Source organism: Cebus imitator, unplaced genomic scaffold, assembly GCF_001604975.1.
Source record: "Cebus imitator isolate Cc_AM_T3 unplaced genomic scaffold, Cebus_imitator-1.0 Scaffold112, whole genome shotgun sequence".
Taxonomy (NCBI): Eukaryota; Metazoa; Chordata; class Mammalia; order Primates; family Cebidae; genus Cebus; species Cebus imitator.
Window position 1 is genome coordinate 5,639,631 of NW_016107427.1, and position 25,394 is coordinate 5,665,024.

At 44.3% G+C, this 25,394-nt stretch overlaps 1 protein-coding gene across 1 annotated transcript in view; it reads left to right on the plus strand.

Moving 5' to 3' along the window:
• Nucleotides 1-10,311: 10,311 nt before the first annotated feature.
• The window catches only part of LOC108311160 (Down syndrome cell adhesion molecule-like), a 152,079-nt gene continuing 136,996 nt past the window's right edge, over nucleotides 10,312-25,394 (plus strand). The window contains exon 1 of the mRNA XM_017538469.2: nucleotides 10,312-10,416. Within this exon, the coding sequence (XP_017393958.2) occupies nucleotides 10,374-10,416 (43 nt within the window). The 5' untranslated portion in view covers nucleotides 10,312-10,373. The remainder of the gene's footprint in view (nucleotides 10,417-25,394) is intronic.

Consider the following 25,394-nt stretch of genomic DNA (forward strand, 5'->3'; position numbering starts at 1 on the left):
TCTATGATGTATTTATCTAATTGGCTCTGTTTTCTCCTAAGAACCCTGGCTAATATAGGCATGTTACTTCATTTAGAGATTTTTAACGATGAGAAATGTCAAAATGGACTCTCATCCAACACATGTCCACTGTAGTGGGGGCGGCAGAATGAAACAGCCCTACAAGGCTGCTTATGAACTCTCAGGAGGATATGGATGACAAGAGGGAGAAGTGAGAAATGATACGGGAAGGAGGGGCCTGTGGACCCACAACCGTGATGGAAAGTGGGTTCACAATCCTCCCTAAAGGTGCTGCCTGGTTTCAACCAGTCAGGAACAGAAAGATCAGAGGAAAAGGAGATGAGAGAATTTTGACTTTTAATTTAGTCCCAGTGTGTGCCTAAGAACCCTTTCCCTGTATTGTGCTACACAAATCTTGTCAAGTTTCATAATTTACTGAATTTTGTTTCTTTATCACCTTTTAGCATGATTTTTGATTTTTTTAAAAAAATAAAAATAATCAAGCAACCGGAAAAGTATAATAGACAAAGAAAAATTCTGGCATCCCACTACTTAGATTACTACCATTGCCATTTTTATTTTGACAGTTATATTTTACATAATGAGGCCATGTTATATGTGCTGTTTTTCTAAATTAACCCTTCCTTTTCTTTTTGTTTTGTTTTTGTTTTTATTTGTATTTTTTCTTTCTTCTCCTCTCTCCACCTCAACCTAATCAGGTAGCAAATGTTAAGATTTGCTGTGCAACATTTTTTCACCCTTACAAGATCTCTCTCTCTCTTTCTCTCTTTCACACACACACACACACATACACACACACACACGCACAGACATGTGTGTTGCTTGTTTTATGAAAATGAGATTTTTATATATCCCTCTGTGCCTTGCTTTTTTTTGCTTAATTAAATGTGGCGGAAATGTCTACACATCCCTGACTTTTTGTGACTATAATATTCCAGTGATTGTATATCTTAAACTTTGTTCCTCGTCCCTCGGGGGTGGGCGTTTGGATGGCTTCCTCCTTTTCTCCTCTCTTTCCTTCTCTTCTTCTCTCTCTTTTTCTCTCGTTTCAGTAAACGATTTGGCAGCAGATAGCCTTGCCTGTACAGCTTTAAGTTCTGGTGAGGTTTTACCTCCATGGGATACATGCCTAAGATTAAGAGTGCACAGTGAAAGGTAGACGATTTTTGTTTTGTTTGTAAATAGATATTGCCAGAATCCATTAAAATTAGAGACAGCTACAAAACCATCAAATTTCCACCAACAATGTCCACAAGTAAACTTTCCCCCTGTGTCCCACCAACATTAGAGTTTGCGTGCCTTTTAGTTCCTTTCCATTTGGTGGATGAGAAGCAATATTCAGGTGTTACTTAAATGTACATTTCCCTGCGTTAATGTGGTTCAGCTTCTGCTCAGGTTTATTGGCTGTTTTGTTTTCATTTCTTCTAAACAACTATATTCAACTCCCATGCCCACTGACTGCTTTTTGTTATCAATTGTTAAATGTTCAACCCCATATTGATATTAGGCCTTATCTATCTTGCAGGTGGTGTGTGCCCCTTAACCCACCCATTACTTGTCTTCTGACTTTGTTTTGGTCAGAGGTTTTCCATTAAAATAATATTGCAGTTGTTTGTCTTTTGGTTTATAGCTTCTGGGCTTCTGTGATGTTTAAAGATGTATCCCTGGCCCCCGGGGATATACATGTATATGCTGTCTCCAGAATATTCTTCTATCTGAATTGCTTGATCTTAAATTTTGCTTATTATTAAAATATTTTTCTTGTATAGTGTTTTAAGTTAAGATTTTTAATGTGTCTATCCAAATTGCTTGGTCTTAAACTTTGCTTATTATTAAAATATTTGCCTTGTGTAGTTTTTCTCCTAAACTAGCATTTTTAATGTGTCTGAAATGAAGTAAGTGTCCAATTTTGTCTCATTCCCAATTCCCTGAACTTCTCTCAAGCCATTACAATTTGGTTTATGTCAATCAAAAGGAGATGTCTGTATGGTTTTTTTCTTTATTTCTCTCCAACTCCTGCTTTCTACATTGCCTCCTTTCCTGTCTTCTCATTTTTCATCTGTCTTTGACACTGTTTCCTTTCTTCTGCTCCTGCATCAAGGCATAAAATCTCACTAAAAACACAGCAAAGCTGCAGCAGCAATAACCGTAATAAATACTCACATGTAAGGGATCGTTTGCTCTCTGCATGCGAGGCAGTGTTCTAGGCGCTTGGCAGGTTTTAAGCCATTTGATTGTCACAGCAGCCTGTGGCATAGGTAGTGTTAACAGACCAGTCTTTGGAGGCTAGAGGCCAGAGGCAAAGCCACCTGCATGGCTCAGGCTCAGCAGCCCTGGGGGTCTGACCCCCAACCTGGGTCTTAACCACTGGGCTACAGAAACACATCACTCCTGCGGGGACACAAGGCAGGCCCCTTGCCTTTCCCCACGTGGGTGTTTTGGGACCCCTGCCCCTCCCTGTTTAACACCTCCCCAGTGAGCACAGAGCTCCCTTAGAGACCCTGGGGCACGTCATCAAGGCTGTCTTCCTTGGTGTCTGAAAAGCCGCCCACGAAACCACAGAGCTGAGTTGTGGCTGGGACTGTGGGGGTCACACAAGGATCCCCAAGCTGCTTCCTCAGTCTGCTGCCCTCGGGGCCACGCAGGATCATTCCCCAGACATTGAAAGCCTCGTGCAAAAACCAGGATTTCTCCACGTCTCATCTGGGAGGACCCTCCCTTAAGGAGGACTCAGGGACAGCTGCCTGGCACTCCTGGCACCTCTGGGAACTCTGCATGAGGGCTATTCTTTCAAGAGGGTGTCGCTGCACCCCTCCATGGGAGTCCGGGGGCTGGCGGGAACTCGGGTCCCTCAGGCAGATCCAGGCCTGCACCCTCATCTGCAGCTCTGCCCCGGCCCTTCCCTCCGAGCCATCCTTCCACGCAGCCCAATCCCAATGGGCCGTCGCGATCCGTGCTCTCCACACAGGCTTATGTTTCTCTTTGAAGTGTTCTCCGCTTCTAAAACCTATTTGATACAAACCCCGCCTGGACCTTTCCTTATAATTTGATTCCCTAGACTCAGTACCTGTCTTCATTTAAAAAATACCTTGTTAGAGTGCCTATGAGCAAGCCACCTGCCCTGTGAAGAAATATTTATTTTGATGAAATGTTTATCCAAGTTGATAAGCTGATTTGACATGAAGAAGTTGTTTTTTTAAATTCCATTCCATCTGTTTTTTTTTTTTTTTCATCACAATTCTATGTCTCCCAAGGTGCGAAGTGCAGGACATGTCACTAAGGGTCTCTGTGCCCTGCCTCATGCAACACTTTTTTTAAAAAAATCTAGTCTCTTTCCTAACTCAGCAGATATGCATTGAGCATTTACTACATGCTGCGCATTACTCTAGGTGTGTTGAGTGCAGAAGTGAATAGAAAGGCAAAATGTCAGCTTTCATCTAAGAGGATAAGCCTGTAAATAAATACATACATTTATAAATCAATATAGAGAAAATAAAGCTCAGTGGATACACATTGGGAGGACAGAGAATGCGATTTGTGTGAGGGCTTGTCAGGCAAAGGCTCTCCGAAGAGAAGGTGTTCACGTTTGCGGTGATGGCAGGGGAGGGCAGCCCCTGGGGTGTCTGAGGGAAGAGTGTGTGCTTGTGCCCAGAGTGCCCGAGCAAAATGCAGGAAGCCAGCGCTGGGTGTGAGCAGGAACATGGCAGGGCACGGGATCTCCCCGATAGGAGCTGGTGCTGCGGAACACAGGGCTCATGCCATGGTGAGGGCTAGGGAGGCAATGGAGAGTTTGACCAGGGCTTCCAATGATCGTGTGTGTGTGTGTGTGTGTGTGTGTGTGTGTGTGTGCACTGATTGCAGGAGCAAGCTAGCTTCTTTACAGAGACCAGGCTGTGTGTGCGAGAGTAGAAGTGGGGAGAAATGTCAAAGCCCATGGGAGATGATGGGGTTCCTGTTCTTGGTCAGAGGCTCCTCTGCCCACACTAGCGTCCACCACGGATCTTTAGGAGTCATTTGCCATCTTCCCTGTTTCTCCGCACATGCCCCATCTCTTCCTTCTTCAGAAGGGACTGATCATTACCAGACCGCTGTGTGTCATGCTTGGGTTCAGGCCAAGCTCTGCTCCTCACTGGCTGGGTGACAGAGTGCAAAGCTCTGGACCACTCAACACTTCTGCATCTGAAGGGCAGGGAGGAGAGTAGCAGTGCTCGCCTCACAGGAAAGAATTGATTTTGTGAGCACAGGCAGCATGTGGCACAAAACTGCACATACCGTTGCTGAATGAGTGTGTCAGTGATGAGCTGAAGGCCGAGTGTATTGAGAATGATGCCACTGTCATCCCTATCAAAGTGTTTCCAACCCCCGATCATCTCACCTTTCAAATGTCTTTCACTATTATGTGCTCCAAGTGCCTTCATCCCAGTCCCACTGCTTTGGTCAGGTCTTCCTCGCTTCCTAGAAAGTTCTCCCTGCATCCTTCTCGCATCCCTCAGGCCGTTATCCAGTGTGTCCCCAGAAGGGAATGTTTCCAAGGCGTGCCCCTCATTGTGTGACTGCCCTGCTGCCCATACATCAGTGGTTTCCTCTCGCCCTCAGGATGGAGCCCAAGTCCCCTTGCAAGGCCCTTCCATGACCCTGCTGTGCCCCGCCAGTCTGTGTCTGTCTATATTCAGCTCTCTCTGCTGGGTGGCAACTGCTCCTTCCTGTACAAGGCTGAAGCCAATAGAGCGTTCAGGACTCAGCTCCAGTGTCTGCAGGGAAGCCTGCCCTGTTCAGTCTCTGCCACAGCTGCTTCCACTGCACACACACACACACACACCCCACATAAACACATACCACATATGCAAACGCACAAAATACACAGACTAAAATACAAACACACACCACAGAAACACACACATAGGCACAACACACTCTCACACAGAAATACACATTGACAACACAGATACCACACACACAAACACACACCACACACAGAAAGACACACATGTACAGCACAAAAACACACAGGCACACACACACCACACATAAACACACACCACATATGCAAACACACAAAATACACAGACTAAAATACAAACACACACCACAGAAACACATACATAGACACAACACACTCTCACACAGAAATACACACACATTCACAAACACAGATACCACACACACAAACACACACCACACACAGAAAGACACACATGTACAGCACAAAAGCACACAGGTATGCACACACACACACACACACACACCAGCTAGTTAAATTAGATGTGTCAACTTCTGATTATATAATTTATTTCACCAAATTTTTGTCACTATTATTTGATTTTTCCACTTGATTGAGATTAGTAGATACTGTGATCATCTTTTTTTAATACACAGTAAGGCATGTAAAGTACACAAAGCTTAAGCGTACAGCATGGTAAATTTTGCATGCATATGTTCCTGGGTGGCATTCACCCACATTCAAATGGAGAACATTTCATGCAGCCCAGAGGCTTCCCGGCACCCATCCCAGTTCATCCTCATCCACCTTTAACCCCCCAGGGACTACTGTAACAGCCTGTAGATAACACACATGTGCCAAATATCTATGGACGGACTCAATCAGTTTATTGGAGGAAGAAATGGGTGGGTTGTGCTGACGTTCTTGATCATCTCTGCCCTTTGCAGTTATGAGACCAGAGGTGTGGTAGTGCCTGGTTTCAATGAAGCAAAACACTCCTCAGCCAGAGTGAGGCTTTCCCAAGTAATATGTTTCCTCAAAATGTTTCTATGTGTCCGGTTGTAAGCTGTTACGACATCATGTAGTAGTTCTCTGTGTAGCCTTCTCAGAGCCAACTCCCACATCTCATGGAATCCTCTTGACAATCTTCTAAGATAGGAAGGGTGGGTACTATTACTCCATTTTCCAGAAGAAGAAATTGAGACTCCAGGATGAAGTCTGAGCTCCTTCTCTCATAGGGGAGCACCGTGATGGCCCCTGACGCACATGGCTCAAGTGAGTTATAGAGCAAGACGCTGGTGTCCTCGCCCAAATCTACGGAAACCCTTCCATGCCTCTTGCCTTTTGATCCTATTGGTGTTTAATTGTGTTCCCTTCTCTCCAAAAGACAGGGTGCAATCCTAACTCACAGTACCTCAGAGTAGGACCCTAGTTGACGGTAGGGACATCAAAGTTTTTAGATGTAATGAGTTGAGATAAGATCATACTGGAGTAGGGTGAGTCTCTAATATAATATGATCACTGTTCTTACAAGAAAAGGAGAAGAGACACTGAGACTCTTATAGAGAGAAGGCCATGCAGAGGCAGAGGCTGAGATGAGAAAGAGGCAGCTGTAAGTCAAGGAGTGCCAAGGATGGCAGCAGCCACTAGAGGCTGGACCAGAAAGAAGAAGCTCTCCCCTGCAGGTTCAGAAGGAGGAGGGCCCTATCAACACTTTGGCTTTTGACTTTTAGCATTTCGAATTGTAAGACAATAGATTCCTGTTGTTTTAAGTCACTGAGTTGGTGGACCTTTGCTTCAGCGGCCTTAGGAAGCTAATATAGGTCCCACATGGGAAACTCCTCATTGCCTTGATCAGAATGAACCCCACAGGTCCAGCAGGAGTGAGTCTTCCCATGGTGGAGACCTTCCTGCCTAAAATGCTCTCCTCACTCATACCTGACAACATTCGGCCCCCAACCCTTCCTTTAGCACAAGGGCCAAAGGCCATGGCTTCATATATGCTCTTCCTGATTTTCCAACAGAAAACAGAAGATTAGCAGAGGCTATGCTTGGATGATGTAACTCCTCAAATGTGCATTGTTTCTAATTTAACATCAGTCAAGTGGGCACGGAGGTGTCCTCTTTGACTTCACCTTTCTTCCACTAGGATGGCTGACCCAAAGCTTTGGAAGACAGAACCAGGGAAGGGATAAGTCTGGATGGAATTGTTTCAGGTCAAAATTGTTTCTGATCTTCCAGAGGCTACACTGGTTAGGAATACAAAAGGAGGCATCGCTGTAAACCTAAGGTATTTTATAAAGTTGGCTTTTCCAGATGACCTGTCCTTGACTCAGTTTTGCATGTTGACATTTAACTGACCTTGAAAGCTCAACTTTCTTGCCATTCCCTCTGAGATTTCTATGTGAAGTACCGTACTCATTTTCCTTCCTAAATTTCCATGGCATCTTATGCGTACACATGTATGCATAACTGAGGACAGGCTCCACCTTCTACCTGCATTAGAGATCTCCATTCCAGCCCACAAACGCTTACCCAGCATGCACCTGGGTCAGGCCTTGAGAATACCTTGCTGAACAGGAAAGAGTGTCTGATCTCATGGAACTCACAGTTTTGTGAGAAATAAGTATCTTTCTAACCGAAGTCTGTTATGTAAATACATTTGAAAAGATTCTGGTGCATGTGTTAGGCTCATTCAAGATCCTTAACCCATTCAGCCTGCGCCAGATGCACTAACAGACAACCGCAGAGAGTTGCACTCGCACGGGGTCCCACTTGGTCCCAGGTGAAGAAGGGCCTGCACTTGAAGTCAAATTCTCTGTAGTTGCCCTCTTGAAATGTGTACTAATATCACCTCTGCTTTACCCTTTCTAAATCCGATGGGACAACGGGACATGAAGAGGGCTTGGAGCTTTGGCTCCTGTACCATCCTGCCACCTGCAACCTCTCCTTTGGGAGAGCTCGACTGCCCACTTCCCAACCCTATGCACCCCACAGGTCTTGTGCAGCCTCTGCCCCTGCGATGGTTGCTGCTCCCCAACAGGGTGGCAACTGCAGCAGTTTGGAACAGCAAGCCTGTGCTCCAGCACCACCTGCCATCTCTGGTGGATGTCTGGGTATATGTGCAGGACACACACTGTGCGGGGAACCAGGGCAAGGCCTGGCAGTGGCCATCTCTCAGCATGCTGGCAGTGCCAGGGCACATTCCTCAAGTGACCAGAGCCTCCTACCCACCTCCAATACAGGTACCCAGAGCTTCTGGGCATGGAGGTTGCAATCCCTGAGGGATCTCCTGTCCACTGTACCTTGGGACAGTGGCCTATGGGAGAGAGACAGGCCACTGGCTGGTCCCAGCATGTGGGTGAAGCTGAGGGCAGGGAAGCCACTGGCAAGTGCAGGCTTCTTGTGCTGCACTGTCACCTGGAAGGGCCGTGGTGTCTGTGCAGGGCTGCATTCCCACGCATGCCGGTGAAGTAGAAGGCACCATGACTGGTGGAGAGAGACTGAAAGAAAGAGGAAGTGGTCTGTTTTAGTACTTGTCATGGTGCTTCTTTTTCATTTTGAGAAAGGAAGTCTCCATTTTTATTTTGCAGTGGACCCCAGAAATCATGATTTCAGCCCTGCTCCCAAACTCAGTAACAGTTAACCACTGCCACCCCTGACTACAGGGACCACGTGCTGCCAGCGGGCAGAAAGGTCTTCACAGCCCCGGGACTTAGGAACTGTGATGATTTCCAGTCTGCATATGAGGAAAACGAGGCTCAGGTCACGTGCACAAGCCTCACGTCGGGGTAGTGGAGGAGCTGCAGTTTGACCCCGTGTTTGCCTGACCTCAGTGCCTGGGCACCCCCGCAGGTGGCTGCTGTGCAGGTAAGAGCTCATGAATAGGTCAACCAGCCGGATGCAGGGACAGAATCAGGCCCGCTGCCTGCCTTCCCGGGCTGCATTTGGGAAGGCCTAGGGACTGAGCACCCGGCACTTGCAGAGCCGGAGGACACTGGTTCTGGTGCGTGGAACTGGGGGCTGGGCCTGCGCAGCCTGAGTGGGCAGCAGCACGTGATCACCTGCAGCTGCAGCGCCGTGGTGAGCCAGGCAGCATCACCGGCTCAGCTGACCCTTCCTGGTACACAGGGCCTGGCCATCTTGTGCCCAACCCTGGTAAAGCACCATTTTGTTTCTGCCTCACCATTTGCTTCTCCTGTGCTGTTTCGTGAGCTGTCTGAGGTGTGCATCATTCTTCTGTATGTGGAGGGGCACATGAGTCTAGTTAGAAGATACCCAGTAGGAAAAAGCCCACTCAGTTTCCCTTGAAAACGACTCCCTCTACCCCCACCGAATGCTTTTTCTTAGCCCTTATTGTCCTGCCTCTGAGCATTCCATCCTGGATCCTACACTTGGGTGCATTCCAGCCCTGCCGGTCATTATATTGCAAAGTGATGGATAGATGTATGCCCTCGTGAGAGCTTTAATTTGAATACTATCATGACTTCAAGAATCATACAGAACATTCAGGAAATGTTAACATATTGGCTTTTCACAGAAATGTGAAAGGGGTTATATGTTTGGGATTACTCAAATTATCAGCAATTTCAATCAGCTTTTTTATGCGCCATTCAGAGAGCAAAATTAGAAGTGCTTGTGTTTGCATTCCACAATGTATTCAAGATAATTAAAAATTAGCCCGTGGAATCATAGAGATCTTTACAGCAGCAGCAGCAAGGATTTGGAAGGAGCATTTCCCTCTAGGCAAATGAACTGGACTTTCCTGAGAGTAAATACGGAATCGGAATCCAGCTGTACATTTTATTAAAACTACCCGCATTTCATGGTCACCTCTCCGCGGCTGGCCACTTCCGAAATAGTCACCCTGGCCATCTCTTATTAGCAGCCGGCAGGAAAATAACTAAAAATAAGCAGCTGTTGAAACGATTATTTAAGCCTCTAAGAGATTCCTCCTGATGACTGTGCGTGACTGTGCGGTGGCTGCGCTCTCCCCAGTCCTGCCTCAGTTCGGCTGCACGTCTCTGCTGCTGCTTTAAGACTGCAGAGCGCCCCAGCGGCCAGAGGCAGGGGAGGGGTCCCTGCTCGCCTCCGCGCTCTGCTTCACTCGCCCGGCTCGCAGGCAGGGAAGGTTGGCAGAGGGATCCATGTGACTGAGGCCGGAGCACGGCAAAGATGAGCCTGCCCGCCCGCCTGCTGCCTGGATGCGGAGGGTGAGGGCTGGCGCACGGGAGGCCGCTGGCTGCGCATTCTGGGCGCCGGGTGCCCGGGATGAGCTCACGCCCGCGTCTGCGGCTCTCTCCACCTGCCGACCTGCCGGGGGGCCCCTGAGCTGACGGCGCACCTGGGCTCCGGCCGCAGCGTGGGGCGCGGCTCCCGGGAGCAGGTGTGCAGGAGCGCAGCGCGCGGTGAGCGCAGCCCTCGCCCCGGAGCCCGGCCGCGCCGCGTGCCCGGGCGGCTAGGCAGCGGCAGCTGCGGCGGCGGCGCCGGCGGCGCGTCCTCGGCGGGCGGCGGGCGGCGGGCGGGCGGCGGCCCCCGGGCAGGTGCCGAGCGGCGAGCGGAGCCGGGCCGGGCGGAGCGCGGGGGGCGAGGCCGGCGCGTCGCTCGCGGGAGGCCGGGGAGCGGCAGGGGCATGTGGATACTGGCTCTCTCCTTGTTCCAGAGCTTCGCGAATGGTGAGCCTTTCGGTTTGTGATGAATTTCATTCCTTATCATTGACCCGGGGGGGTGGGGGGTGGCATTGGTTGCATGGGCAAAGTCTTCGTTCTTTCCCCCCTTCATCTGTGTTTAAATTTTCGTGCTTTATTTTTTAAATATTACATTTATTTCTTTGGAGGAGAGGTGGCCATGGAGAGGCCAGGGAGAAATTGCTCTGTAATCATTGGAAGGCGCTTACCTAGCCAAGTGACAGCTCGGAGCCTAACTCCAGTACTAGAGAGCTGCCTCATTCAGAATAAACCAGGTTTGGTGACAGGAGAGACAGGAAGATCGCCACTTTGAGTATTACAACCTGAAAAGGGATATGATATTCCAAGTGCACGCAGGTGGAGGGGTCAATGAAGAACGTTTGCCTGCAGATTCAATGCTTTTTAAGGTTTTCAAACACGTAATTTCATGCTTGTACAATGTATCTCCAGCACCAAGGAGGGCTTTAAGAAAGGTCTGTCCTTCTATGCACCCCGGTGCTGCTTCATGCTCCTCACCGTCGTTTATGTAAAAATATGCACTGATAAGCATTACATCATCTGAAATGTTGACAAATTAAAAAAAAAAAACACCTGTATAGTAGTAAAAATGAAATCAGTGAATATTGTAAGTAGCATTCCTTTCCTCATGCCCAGCCAATATTATATTTTGAAATGCTTTCTTCCTGGGTATTTAGATAGCTATTACTCTTGACTCAGTCAGACCCAATTAGTAAGTGTGACTGTACCTTCCGCTGCCTGTCACCGCGTAAATATGAACTTACATGTATGAATGGCTTCCTCTCTTGTGGGAACCAGAGGAAATTGTCATCATTTGCCATTGCCTGTGAGTAGTTACAGTTTAATTTCCCATTTCAAATTTTGGAATACACATCTGCATAAAATGTATACCTGCTGACAGTTAAAATTAAACCATTAAGCAGAATCCCCTACCCACAAGAGAGGAGACAGAGGAGGGAGAGAGGGGGAGAGAGAGAGAGAGAGAGAGAAAGGGAGAGAGAGAAGGGAGAGTGGAAGAGGAGGTAAAAGAAGAGAAGAGAGGAAATCTGGCCCTCGTGAGAAAATATGAAAAGCAAAGGGGAAGCTCTAAGATTTTCCTGGAAGATACACAGGGAAGCCCTGTGTGTTGGCTCTGTGCATTTTCTTTGCCTACGTAGACCGTGCCTAAAGAATCAATATACCAACAGGCCAGAAGAAATGCATGAACATTGTCAAATTTTTAAAAAATGATGACCAAGAAAAGGTAGAGTTGAAAGAAGGTACTACCAAAATTAACATGAAAATGATGCTTTGCTCTCCAATATAACCTAAAGCAAAGTGTTGGAAACTTTCATTTTGAGATTTCCTAGCAGGAAAGAATTGCAACAAGTTCTGACAAAACACCCATCTTTCCCAGAGGGCACTATACCTGTCCTGTGTCCTCCTGGGAATTTCCCTTCGGGGACAGATCTGCTTAGGGAACATGTGGAGATGTGTCAGGGAAGTCAGCCCTTTCTGCTCTTCTGATAACCCGACCTCCTAAGAAATATACAAATGCCTACAGATGTGTTCCAAAGACACAAAGCCTTGGCAGCCTGTTTCGTCTGTCAGGGAGTACATTTCTGAACTCCTTGGAAAGGCCTGTGTTACAAAATGAAACAAAATTTCCACCTAATTGGGAAGTATGTGTTTCAGGATGACGAAAGAGACCCTGCTGGTTGTCAGTCAGCCAGTATTTATTTAGAGTTTAATTTGACAAAAGTGGTAGGGAAGAATTGATGCTACTGGTGCAGAGTCTTAGCCTCTGACACAGAGATGCTATAGATGTGTGTGATTTTTTTTCTGAATCAGCATTTCATAACTAAAATAAAAAATCATAGAAATCATTGTATATAGTAATACAATTATATAAACCTTCAAATATTCTACAATATGAAAAATATATGCAAATATTATGTAGGTACACATATAATGAGTTCTGTATTATTTTCAAGACTTAAAATCAACTAATAATCACCATATTGTTACTGTAATAAATATGGGTAGATTCCACAATATTAGACATAAACAGCAAACACAAATGAATACTTTACATTTTGATCCAATCTAGCAGAAGGCTATGGAACTATTTTGTATACAAATGCCCCTCTCTTTATATGACCAAGCATGAAAAAATAAAAAGCCTGACTGTAAAGCTGTAGGATCTTTGAAGGGGGGAGGGGAAATCAGCTTTAAACAGTTTTTTTAAGGCAGGGTGTTCATTGCATCCTGGGGAAAGGATCACGAAATACACAGACATGTTGAAATGAAATAAGAGTCCAGTTTGGAACTATGCCTGTTTGTAAGGCCATATTTCAAAAATATGAGTAAATGGTTTCTACCTATTTGAATTACACTTTAAAAAATGGAGAGATATTTTTGTCAACGACTGGCATATTTTGTTATACCTTAATTTTGAAAAATTTCTGAATGTGTGTGATAAAAGATTAATGAATTCTAATACCTAAACTGATTATTGCTAGGCCTCAGGCATCAAAATGCCTGACATGATAACATTTTTTTTTTCATTTGTAAAATATTGTGCAGTTTAATATTTGGGGGAGTTAAAAATCAGCCCATAATACATCTGCATTCTAATGCTAGACAACAGCATTTTTCTTGTTGATGTATGGGAAATACTTTTATTTCTTAATAAAAGTACAGTTGCTAGACAGGCGGCAGACAGTATTTTTGGCAAAAAAAAAAAAAAAAAAAAAAAAAAAATTTTTTTAAATGGAAAAAAAAAAAAAAAAAAAAAAATCGAAGTCAGTGACCAAGACTTTCATGGGTTAAACCCTTAAATGAATGACCTCACCTGATAAGGTGCAGTAATGGTGTTTAAAGCAGTCAGTTTGTTCTGCAACGTTCTAGAAATACATGCGAGCTTCCGTTACAGTGCAAGGAGCCAAGGTACACGTATGTGCAGACACTCACCCACACACGTCCCTCAGTGTCTTCCCAGCACAGGCTTCCTACTGCATTGTTTCATCACCAGTCCTCCTGGTTTTAACCCCAGCGAGCACATTCTAGTTTAGAATTCTTGCTAAAAGCAGAGCTGAGCCTTCAGACAAGCAGACTGCTGAAGAAGTAGGTTTATCACATATAACATATTTTTGCTAGTATCCTGGAATTTGTTTTTACACACACATGCATTCCTGACATCATTTTTCCCGAGCCATGAGGTTCTGAGCTTTACTGCACCCACTGTCATGGGGCCTTACTGTCCTGGAGATTACAGAGGGTGGGGTGACGGAAGTAAGAAGGTGCTCATTAAAGAGAAGGTGAGTATGCAGCACCTTTGAGCTTCAGCCATTCGCTTGATAGGAAATTACAGAGCACACACTTGCTATTTTATCTCATTAGAAGCAGACCTTTGTAAATACAAATGCACCTTAAGGACGTTGAAGGTGATTTTTGTTTAATTCACATAAATGTATGTAAGGAAAAAAATGTTTTCAGGTGAACAATTTCAGGGCTTCCTCCCCTTCCCTTTCTCCCCCGTCTTTATTAAGCAGCTTAAAAAATCTACCCACAATCTCAGGGTTCACCTAAAATTCCTAGGCCTTTTAACTTCAGCTGATGGCCCTCCAAGATGCCCTCTATAGCAAAACAAAATGCCACGCAGACCTTTAATAAATGCCAGTGGATCCTTCTCCACTTTTTGACTCTCTCCTTTGTCACTTTGGTGTGACCATGGTTTGCTGCCTCAGGGGATCCTTGTCATGGGGGCAGAACCCGTGAAATACAGCATTCTGGTAGGGGAACTAATTTTGACTAAAAAAAGTTGCCAATTTTAATCCCCAATTCCCGGACCCCCAGGTAGCTGGCAAGGTATTTTACCTTAGATGTGTCTGGGGTAAGGTGCAAGAAGTATTTCGACAAAAGACTCAATTCAATGTGTATTAAAACTTGATCGACAGAGAGAGAGAGGAAGTCATTTTATAAAGAAAGACCTGTGAACACTGTAGGTTGGAAATTTATGTTTGCAAAATTAAAAGACGGGTGCCTCAAGTGGGTGCATTTACAAAATCTGTGGCATCCAGGTTTCCTGAAATTAGCTGAATTCTACGGGTAAGATTACAATGTGGCTCATAAATAATTAATAGGTAGTGGAAAAGAATGCATTTTGCACCAGGCAATGCATTCAGTAGTATTTCAGAAATGGGCACTTGGATTTCCTTGGCTTCCATGCGTGGCCCACCTCGCCAGAGCAGGGCAGGTACCCCGGGGTGCGCCCACACAAACAAACGTGTCTGGGGATTTTCTTGGCTGCTGCGCTGAAGCGCACGCTGGGCCTCGGTGCCCGCACCCGCAGCCTGGGAGACAGGGAGGTAGTGCTACCTGCCTGCGGGCTGTGTCCCCTCCATGGGACACTAGTGGGCGGCAAACCTCACCAGACTCTTGCAGCCAGCCTTCAGCAGAGCCAGCAAAGCCGCCGCGCCGAGGGAGGACGTGCAGACGGCCAGGGGCTTTCTTCTGGAGACGCCTCCCCACGATCTCTCAAGTTCACTGCGCCCAAACTCCAGTGCCTTGGAGTTCGTCTTTCGAAAACCGTGTAAAGGCGACCGCAGGTCAGGCGGGGTCCGGCAGCCTTTGTTTTCAACTGTACGGCGGAGGACTGTATTCATAGCAATCTCTAGAAACCTAGAGGGTGCCCAGAGAGGAAACAGAGGTGCTGCAGGGGGCAGCGGGCCCGCAGAAGGGCGCATTGGCACCCCCCTTTCCAAACCCGCAAGGGAGACGCGGCGTGGCGCGCGCCTCGGAGGTGGCAGCTCCGGGAGCAGCTCCGCGCCTGATTGGCTGACCTTCCAATGTCATTCCAGGAGCCGCCGCTTCTCCTGCTGATGGTGACAGGGGTGATGCTTACGTGCCCGCTCCTCCGCAGTCCATCAATCTCCGCAGGCAAGGCTCCGGACCGGGAGCCCCCTTCCCTCTCCCCCAGGCCCCTTGGAGAACACCTGTTCCCCTGGACTGGGGGGTTAACTCTTCCTTTTCCAAAGACCTGGGCACAAAAATGCTCATCTTATCACTCCCTGCCCCTGCCCCCAACTATAGTTATGTCTTCTTTAATGTTGTGAAAATGCAAGAAAATTCGAAGTTGCATTTCCCTTGCGGAATCTCTGGGTTAAGATAAGGCAGTGGGAATGGAAGATTCCAGCGGCCCCACGGAGTATCCACTGTGCCGTTCTGAATTCAGAGGGTGGAGCACACAGATGTTTTCTGCAGGTGACGCAAGGTCTGTCAAGGTGGCAGGAGGGAAGCAGGGACAGGATTTTGGTTCAGAGGTCAGACAGCTTCTGACCAGGACGTTCAGAAGGGCTGGGTTTCAGAGACCTACTCCTGAAAATCAGATCCCTCTATATTATCCTTTTTTTTCTTAAAACCTTGGCTCTTGCCTTGATGGTGTCCATGGTAATCGTTAACCCTGCATTTATGTGGTGCTGATTTGACTAGTGACTGCCTCTCTCACTAGATAGATAGGAGCCTCCACAGTCTGAGATGAGTGTGAAGCCTGAGCGTGTCCTACGCAGAGCAGAGCACATGGTATGGAGTAGTGGAAAGAGATGGTGTTCCCTGTGGAGAGAAAGAATGAAGTGACAGGCAGAGCCTTTCTCCCCTCCCATCCACCCCTCTCTTCTGCCTCTATCCCATTGGCTTCCCATCTTAGGTTTCTTTGCTGGGCTTGCTCTTCTGTTCCCCATCTTGAATTCTGCTGGCTAAACCAGTGGGCTCCTTTGCCCTATCCACCTTTTTCTGATGTAGTGATTCAATCACTGAAGAAATGTTTATTTTCCAGAAATGCTTGTGGCTTGGGGCATTTTATTCTCTTTTCAGAAAGAGATTCATGTTTTGAGTATCTGATGGGACTTAATCACTGTTGCACAACAGCTATATAATTGCTTTAGGTGCTCTTCCTGCTGTGCAGTGAGTCAAGTGTCACAGACAATAATTCCACTCATGTGCTGGACCCCTTGGTCTCAAGTGTATGCTGCTAAGTGGCATGATCTAAAATTCCTGTATGATGTTTATTGCCCTGTCACATTCTGAAAGCCAGACAGCAACATCAAACTGACATTTAGATTTCCTCATCAGCTCCTGGGAATTCGTTTCTTCATCAAAGAGTCACTCAGGACATGAAAACAAAGCTTAGCTTCTCAGGCCTTAATAATCTTTAAAAAGTCACACACTACTATTTTCTTAAATATCCCATGGATTTATGGGTTTCTTGTCATTATCTTCATTTCTTATTTTGCAGATTCAAATATGACAGTTGGTATCTTCATCAAAGTAACACAAAAGAATATCTTTTAATCATTGTTAAAATGTTTTTTGTCCAAATACAAAAATCAAATTAAGTGTCTTATAGCTTAAGATATTTATCAGCTTTTGATTTTTGGAGATCTCTATTTGTTCTATGGGATCAACACTGATTTTTTAAAAATCATCCAACTGGATTAAGTTTTGGTCTTTAAGCCCCCAGATTATGTAAATATATATTATGGTTTAACAGAGAGGGATGAATGGGATTGAGAAGATATATGTCAAGATAAGAAGAAGGAAAGAGGCGGCTACACAGAGAGATAGAATGACAGGGATTCATGAATCTAGCCTGTATTCCTAGTTGTTATTTTTTTACTGAGAAGACAGTGAGTAAGATTTAAGAGTGAGCAAGCAGTCCTATTTATAGAAAGCTGTTTTTAAATGCAGACGCAAAGACAGTGGAAGAAAGAATTGAAAATGCAAGAGATCGCCTCCATGCTAAATGCTAGCTTCCTCTAATGTCCTAGCTCTGCACAACATTTTCTAGGAGGAAGAAAAAGCATACCAACCCTTGCAGAAATATTGTGAAATCTCTTTGGACTCTCTGCAGAATATTCTAGAAGTGCTCTCAGTCTTTAAGTCTATGTTAGGCTTGGAAGATGGGAGTGGGGAAGCAATATGTATATTATCTGGAAACAGCTTGAGTAGGTCTGAACAAAACACTGGAGGTGAAGGGAGGACATTGAACTTGAAACACTGCTACAACTATGTTTTCTGCAATAAGCCTTGCCTTTCTTAAAGATGTTTAACAGCAGAATAGTAGGAGGCTAAAATCTGCATGTCTGTTTAGAGTAAAGCAATTACTGAGGGAAGAGTTCAAATTTAGGATCCTGTGATGATCACAAGTCCCTCCATGCTAACCTGTTCTCAAACTCTGGAGTTGTAAATTGCAATATGTACACTTCTTATTTGTCAGTCTGTATGGGGCAGACAATATCACCCCAGGCTTTGTGATTGACACAAATGTTATTGGACAAGGGAAAAAGAATGCCACATGCTCTTAGAAATAAAATAGTCTTTTAAAGGTTCATATATAAGTGAGATCATGGATTTTGTGTGTGTGTGTCTGGCACATACCACTTAGTTAGTATCTCCCAGGTTCCTTAAATATATAAAATTAAACATTAAAAAATAATGAAATAATATTCTTTTCTAGGACTGTATTTGTTCCTTACAGCATTCTGGTTTTACTGGTTCCAAGTGGGTTTTATGTTTTATTAATAGTAGAATCATTGCATTTCTATGCAAATACTGCTGATTTACAGGTTGGAAATCTGAACAAAATTCAGGTCCTGACCCGCCCTAGAATGTGATTCTGTGGGAAGTGTTTGCCTTTTGTCTTACAAAGAACCATCTATAAAATGGAACATTTTATAGCTAGTCTCTCCAGCCTATGAAATTGGGATTTTGATAAGGTGATGGAAAGAGATTTGAATCATTTAATTACTAATTTTGATTCATACAAGCCTTGACTCTTTTAACATTATAATGAAGAAACAGGAAACAATTTTAAGTCTGGTTTTACACAAAATTTACCCTTTTTTCCACTGAAAATAGTACAGTAAAAGCTAGTTTATAGTTCTTTCTAAATACCCCTAACTTTCTCATCATTGGATCCTTCTGTAAAACAGTAGTATGGTGACACCACTCCCAGTGATGACCTTGATGACCTTGGGGTCCTAAAGTGGTGTCAGCATTATCATGGAGTCACCACAATGATCAGGTTGAAGCTGGTGTTAGGGCCAGTATGAGTGGGTCAGAGGGGCTGAGGGGAGCTTTTGGAAGGCAGTCCATGCCGTGCACTGAAGAGCATCCATGCCACTTCAGGTGAGTGATTGTAGTGGACTCTCTTACATTGATTACTCTTCTGAATATCGAGTAAAGCATTGATTCTTCTCATGAGCATGAACTGCTGGACGATGGGAACGTTTCCACGATTATATCATAAGAGAAAGATATGTAGGAAGATAATTAAAGCTGCTATAATTAATTCTATGTGTATTTTAATTTTTTTCTTTTTTTAAAATACAAAAAAAAATGAGCTGTATTTCCTATATAATAAGGAAACTTTTTACTTTGAGGACACACACTTTCTCACAAAAGAAACTCAAGATTCAATTCTTTTCATAGTAGCACCACTATGGTGTCATTTGATCTTGGCTTCCACAGAGATAAAGAAAACCCAAGTCCCAGTCTGCTTAATTGCCCTGTTTATTTTTTAATCTTGGCTGTAGAGCATTTTTAATAACTGGTATGTAGCTGGCAGGGTAGAAATAACAATGCTTTGGAATATTACTTGTGAGACTTTAGGAATGAGCTGAATACGCCCAACAATGCTAACAGTGGCCTCTACCAGCAAAACAGGCGCCAGAAGGAAGGCGTCATAACGCAGCTCCACAGGGAAGGAGCGTGGCTACTTCACCACTCCTGCTGGACCTAGCTCTTGTCAGTTCCTGCAAAGGCTAGTCATTTGTCTATTTAGTTGGCTAGTGAAAAGGAAATGCACAAGAAATGCGCAATGGTGTCTTAGGGACAAGTTGTTTAAGTCGGCAGCCTAAGTTCGCAGCCTCTGTCTGGGGTCTTGACATGACAGCAGAACGTGGGTAGGATGGTTAATTACCAGATGTGTGCGTGTGCGTGTGTGTGTGTGTGTGTGTGTCTGTGTGTGTACCTACTACAACTCACCCAGATCAATAGCTATTACATCTCTGGTGGCTACTGTTTTAGAATAGGCTTGATTGAATGTTTGTATAGAAATCTGGGTAGAAAAATTTTGACCTCAGGGTGATCTAGGTGTTTGTTTTGGGTAAGGAATTCTCATCAGCGGTTGGTTTATTTGTGTCTTGGAGGATCTCACATCATCAGCCTTTACTATTCACAGGCATGAGAGGCCCCACATTCTCCCCCACACCTATACCACCCCATTGCTGAGGATGGGGGTGTCAGAATATGCTGTAGGCTTCTGTAGGACGAGATGCGTGGAGGCAGTGGAGGCAAATGTTTATGGGAAGACTGAATATGGAGGAAGGGGCTGCACCAGTGCCACCCTCCACCCCTACATCTGGATAAGAAGAAGGTCACAGACTGTTGACACTTCAAGCTGGATGTTAGTTAGTATCCCTCTATCTGGGCATTTCCAGGTAAGGATCAAGGACACTGGTTCTCAATACTCTGGTGTTCTGGGTCAGGGAGAACAGAGAAAGAAGATATGGAAGTTTCCTGAAGTAAATTGCCTCGCATCAGCCTCCTGTTGGAAATTCTGTTGCCAGTATTCTGAGGAAAGAGCTGTAGTTTGAAAACCTCCCCAGGTGTTTCTAATCGCATGTGCCTTTGTCATCTTTTTCCCCACCACCACTGGGGTCTCCCAAGTCATAGTTTGCATGTTTGTTATGTAGTCTTAGGTCTGATAACCAGAGAGTCTGATTCTGCACTAGAGAGTCCAATTCTGCACCAGAGAGTTCGATTCTGCACCAGAGAGTCTGATTCTGTACCAGAGAGTCGGCTTCTGTAGCCTTGCTGGATGCACACCCATGAGTTTGCATTAGTAACATATGCCTTTGCCTGTTCCAATCCACATGAACCATAATCCACCTTTGCAAAACACACACTTGCAAAGAGGCTGCCTGAACACTAGCGAAGAATTTGACTGAGTAAAGTTCCAAGTTCATCTCCATGCACTGTTGGAGAACTCTGTGTTGGGCAGTAATTTATTGGAAATGTGCATATACAGGTTAGAGCTTTACTGACCACCATAAGGACCTGGGCAGGTTTAGGGAGAATTGGTGCTGGGGCTTCGTAGCAAGAAAGACTCTGAGAAGAGGGGTATGTGATCCTGCCAGGGGCACTCCCAATGTGGATGCTGGCAGCTTACGAATCATCCACATGTATTAATATCTATCTCTCTGTGCCATGTTTTTTTCTTGTTTTAGCACATTTGATATTCAGGTTTATAAATGCTTGCACTTTGTTTGTGGTCTTGATTCTGTTGTATTTCTCATATTGGCTCTTTCTTCAATAGCAGCTGGAGTCCTAGCAGAGAAGACCTTTGAAACCTACATGTAACCATGAGGCTCCAAGTGGGAGATCCACAGTGGGAAGCCATCTGGTGACTCTCTTGAGCAAGCTTAAGGGATGAGCTAGGATGCAGTGAGACAGGGCCAGAGTGCGGATCTGTTTGCACCTAGGGGTGTTGCTTTGATGCTGCCCTGGGTTGCTGTACATGCCTTTGACCAGGGCACAAGTTCGTTCCAGAGCCAGATCAAGGACTTTGGGTTATTTGCTCTGTTGGATTTTCTTGGCTTTCTTTTAGGTAAATAATCACAGGCTGACTGTATTTATCATACAAAGCATATGTCATTATGCTAAGTTGTCAGAAAAAGAGAGAAACTGGCATATAAGGGCATATGTGCATTTTAGACCTCGTTACATATATGACAAAATTGAGGGCAGTTATTGGTGGCAGATTAATTTTTTCAAAACATTGTGCCCTTGATTTTTACTCTAAAATAGACTCAAATGTGTGCTGGAGAGAGGCCTAAATTCAGAACCTTAAAAATATCTTTTTCTGTCCTGAGATCTTATTTTAGATAATATTAAAAATAACTTTCCCTCCTAGGCATCTTAAACAAGTTCGATGTTATAATCCTTTGGTGATTTTATTGTGATTCACTACAGAAATTACCTTTTTGAGTGGCTGTTTTGAAATTTAGCTTTAGAAGAAAAATGGTATAAAAGCTACTGTAGGCTGAATAAATGAATTCTGCTTACTCATCACTACAGGAATTAGGGTAGACTGTTTCTTTGCAGTAATAGTTTCCTATATTCATGTTCCTTTAAAAGGGGGTGGGGGCATTATATTAAGAAGTCACAAGCTCTGACAGGGGAATTGTAGAGAAGATTTCAGTTTAAAATAGCTCACAATTCCTCTCTGATTTGGAGTTTTCACAACCTACATGGTATAGCACAGACTGTTCTCTTTTAAATTTTGTAGTAGAGTAGGTCAATCTTCCCATCTCTCCGCCACAGAAAGGGCGTACATATTTCCATCATCAGATTTAATAACCTGCATTAGACTCATGAGTAATTGTAAATGGCGAAACACTTTATAAAAAAATAAAAATGAGAAATAGTGTGACTTAGTATTATTATTGGAACAAATCAGTTTAACACATAGAAAATATTTCTCTCCTACAGTACTAAGTGTTGAGTATTTTTCCCTGGGATTTCTAGCGTCTTTTGAGAAGAGTGAATATTATTAGGTCCAGCCTGACTAGTGGCCAAGGCAGGTTAAGGTTGTGCAATGAATCGATTGTAGTGGAGATCTATTTGCAAGATATGGAGGAGCGGTCTGCATTTTGTCTTTCTCCAGCACGTTTACCTTTCTCTTTCTCTTTAGAAACTGGAATATCAGGGCTTATGTGTGCTCAGTGAGAGTGGAGGGAGAAAACTGTACTTCCCCGGGGGGTCTGCAGGTCTTCTTTGGATTTATTCATTTCCAAAGTCACTGGTGATTTGCTCTCTCATGAGTAGTGGAAGACATTGCTGTGATCTCTTGCCTGCTTAGGGCACACTGAAGTCTGGAAGCAAGGGTTACTGTTCTTTCAACCTGTGAGTGTCCCCATTCAAAGGTGCTCCTGGAAGTGTCTCCCTAAGGATCTCTGAATGGAGGAGGCTGGTATTTAATTATTTTTTTTCTGAAGTGCACAGGCATAGGCATTAAAGGTTATTATAAAGCTCTAGACAGAGCCATGAGAAATAAGATAAATCCATGGAACTGGGCAACTATTATTTTAAGCTCATTATTTTTTGGCAGATGGGAATAAAGAGTCCTCCTTCTATTTTTATGACTTGATTACTTTTAAGAGAAGTATGCGTCGGACAAATCGTGTTCTTCAGTGGTTCTTAACCGAGGGCAATTTTGCCCCCACAGGGGGCAGTGAGAAATGTCTAGAGACATTTTCAGTTGTCACACCTCTGGTTGGGGTTGCTCCTGGCATCTGGAGGGGACACTCACTGTAAGATGCTCAACACCCTGCAATGCACAGGACAGCTTCCCATGACAAATAATTATCCAGTTCCACGTATTAATCGTGCCAAGCTTGAGAACCCTGACTTAAATAGCTCAGAGCCTCGTTACGGTAACATCAGTACTATGTTTTTTCCTTGGATTTTAGAGTGGTTCTGGAGAGAGAGGAGGAAGGCAAATGTCATGAATATCAGTTGCAATTCCAAAGGTGATGCTTGTCATTGATTAATCTTATTTGCTATTTTCTTCCTTTTTTTATGAAGAAAGGGAAGCCAAATCTGTGTTCCCTCTTTTGTCATTTAGAACAAGGATGCTAGGGGTGTTCCTGGGTTCCTCCAGCCTTTTCTCCCTCAAGCAATTATGCTAATTAGTGTTTGATCAGATGATTAAATTATAATGTGATTAATCCTGTGTGCTAACCGCTCTGAATGCATTTTCTCTCGCCTGGCTGCCCTGTGCCCGAAGCACCCTTTGCGGCTGGCGGAGGCCTGTTTTTTCCGTGGATGTGGATTTCTGTTTTCAAAGCACTGCAAATTCTCTTTGTTGCCTGGTAAAAGGGAGAGGGGATATTTTTGTAACCTGTTCTCTCAGGCAAAGTCTGGACTGGAGAGGCCTTTGGGAAATATTGAAACCCTAGCTAGAAAGCACTAAGGATTTGAAGATATTAGATGTGGAGAAACGCTTGAAAAGGGGAGAGCGTCTGTGTGCAGAGACAGCTGTAGAGGCCCCAAAGTCCATGCAGTCTTTTACTCTGGGAGATGTTTCACCCTTTGCCTTCCTTTCCCTTCAGAGTGTCGCCCGAAGATCTGCCTCTTGTGTATGTGGTGGCCCTGCGAGGAAGGCTCTCTGTTTATTTCAAGTATATATTTCCCAAAAAAGGTATTCCATCATTTAGTTTTGTTTTCTAATAACATGGCTTAAGTTTGCTTTCCTATGCCGTGTACTTTAGACTGGGTGATTTTGAGGTTTGTTGACTTAAAATGTTGGCAAAACACTTCCTAATATAAGAAGATTTGGAATGCATAGGAGAGAATGTGAGTAGAAAATACTGATGGTGGTGTTGTTGTTGATGGGTTTCCACACTAAGGCTGCAGATTCCCGTGGCTCATTGTGTAGTTTGATGAGGTTAGCAATGATTGAATTTTTCCTAGCACCTTATCACTGTCTCTCCCTTTATATTAGCATAATGGGACAGTCTGGATACAAGAAATATGAACATGTAGCATGTGTGCAGTTTTTTTAATCAAAATATGCATGTGCTTTCATCTGGCTGGAACTCATATCCTCTTGCATTCAAGAGCAGGCCCCACGATGATACCACATATCACCGTTCTGGCTTCCCTCATCCTAAGAACCCATGGGCCACAAGAATTACTCACATAGAGAGTACATATCTGCATAGATTTCACATACCCCTTCAAATATTGTGTAATGTCCTTCATAGAAATTAAAATCTCTTGGTTTTCTTTGAAGAAAGAAATCTTCCTTGTAATTATTTCCCTAAAAAAGGCTAAGGGTAAAAGGAAACTCGTATGTGTGGGGCATCTAAAGTGTGTGGATGCTTGAGTTACCATATGATTCGCACTAGTTATGTTTATCAGCTACAACAGCAATGATCACGATAACAATGGCTCACATTTATGATTTATTACTAGATGTGAGTATTGTTACTATCACCATTGCCGAGAAGGCAGGGTTAGACCATGTGCTCACGGTCACACAATTGTCGAATGGCAGAATGAGGCCTATGCCTCTGTTCACTCTCAGTCAAATGCGTAAGTGTTTTTGATTTCAGTTTTGCAGATTGTGAAGCCAGGGTTTGGAGATGCTGACCCTCAGACCCTGGTCGGGTAGCAACTGTGATCTGAGAATAGCACTTCGAGCCCAGGTTGTATCGTGTCACAGTCTTCAAATCTTCTCCCCAATAAAGCCCCCATTCATTCATTTGAAGTTTTCAAGCTGAAAATGATTATGTTAAATTTTCTTTAAAGAGTTATTTTGGGAAAGTGAAAGATTGATTTTTAAAAATCGGTGTATAAATGTGAGAAATTCATTTACTTTTCCGTGTCAGCCAGTCCACTTACTTAAGTTAGGTAAGTAAGAGACAGGTTAATTAACTTTTACCCACTTCAGAGGTGCAGCTATTTCATGCGATTGCATTCTGTTGGCAAGAGTAAAATTGGAGACCAGATGACAGTTATATTACATTCGTATTGCAGGATAGAATCCTTCCCCAACTCTCAGGTTTAAATCATGCGTCTGTCTTTATGTACACTATATTTCATTTGTCCTGAACTGACTACCAATTTTCTCAATTCCAAAATATCAGAATCAAAAATTTTTTTTTGAAATTGCTAATTGGAGGCTGAAATTGTGAGTTTTGTATCTGTTAGAGCTTTTCTGAAAAAAGACCTAAATTATGTTTGTTAATAAGAGCCTAAATCTTATTGAAGCTGAATTATTTTTTACTGGAAGTGTCCACAGGACATGCGTCTTGAAGAGTTTAGAAAATACTACCTAGATGTTCTCATGTATTCAGCTTGACTGAAAGCTCTTGTAATAAATAAGAACAAGATATGCCTGT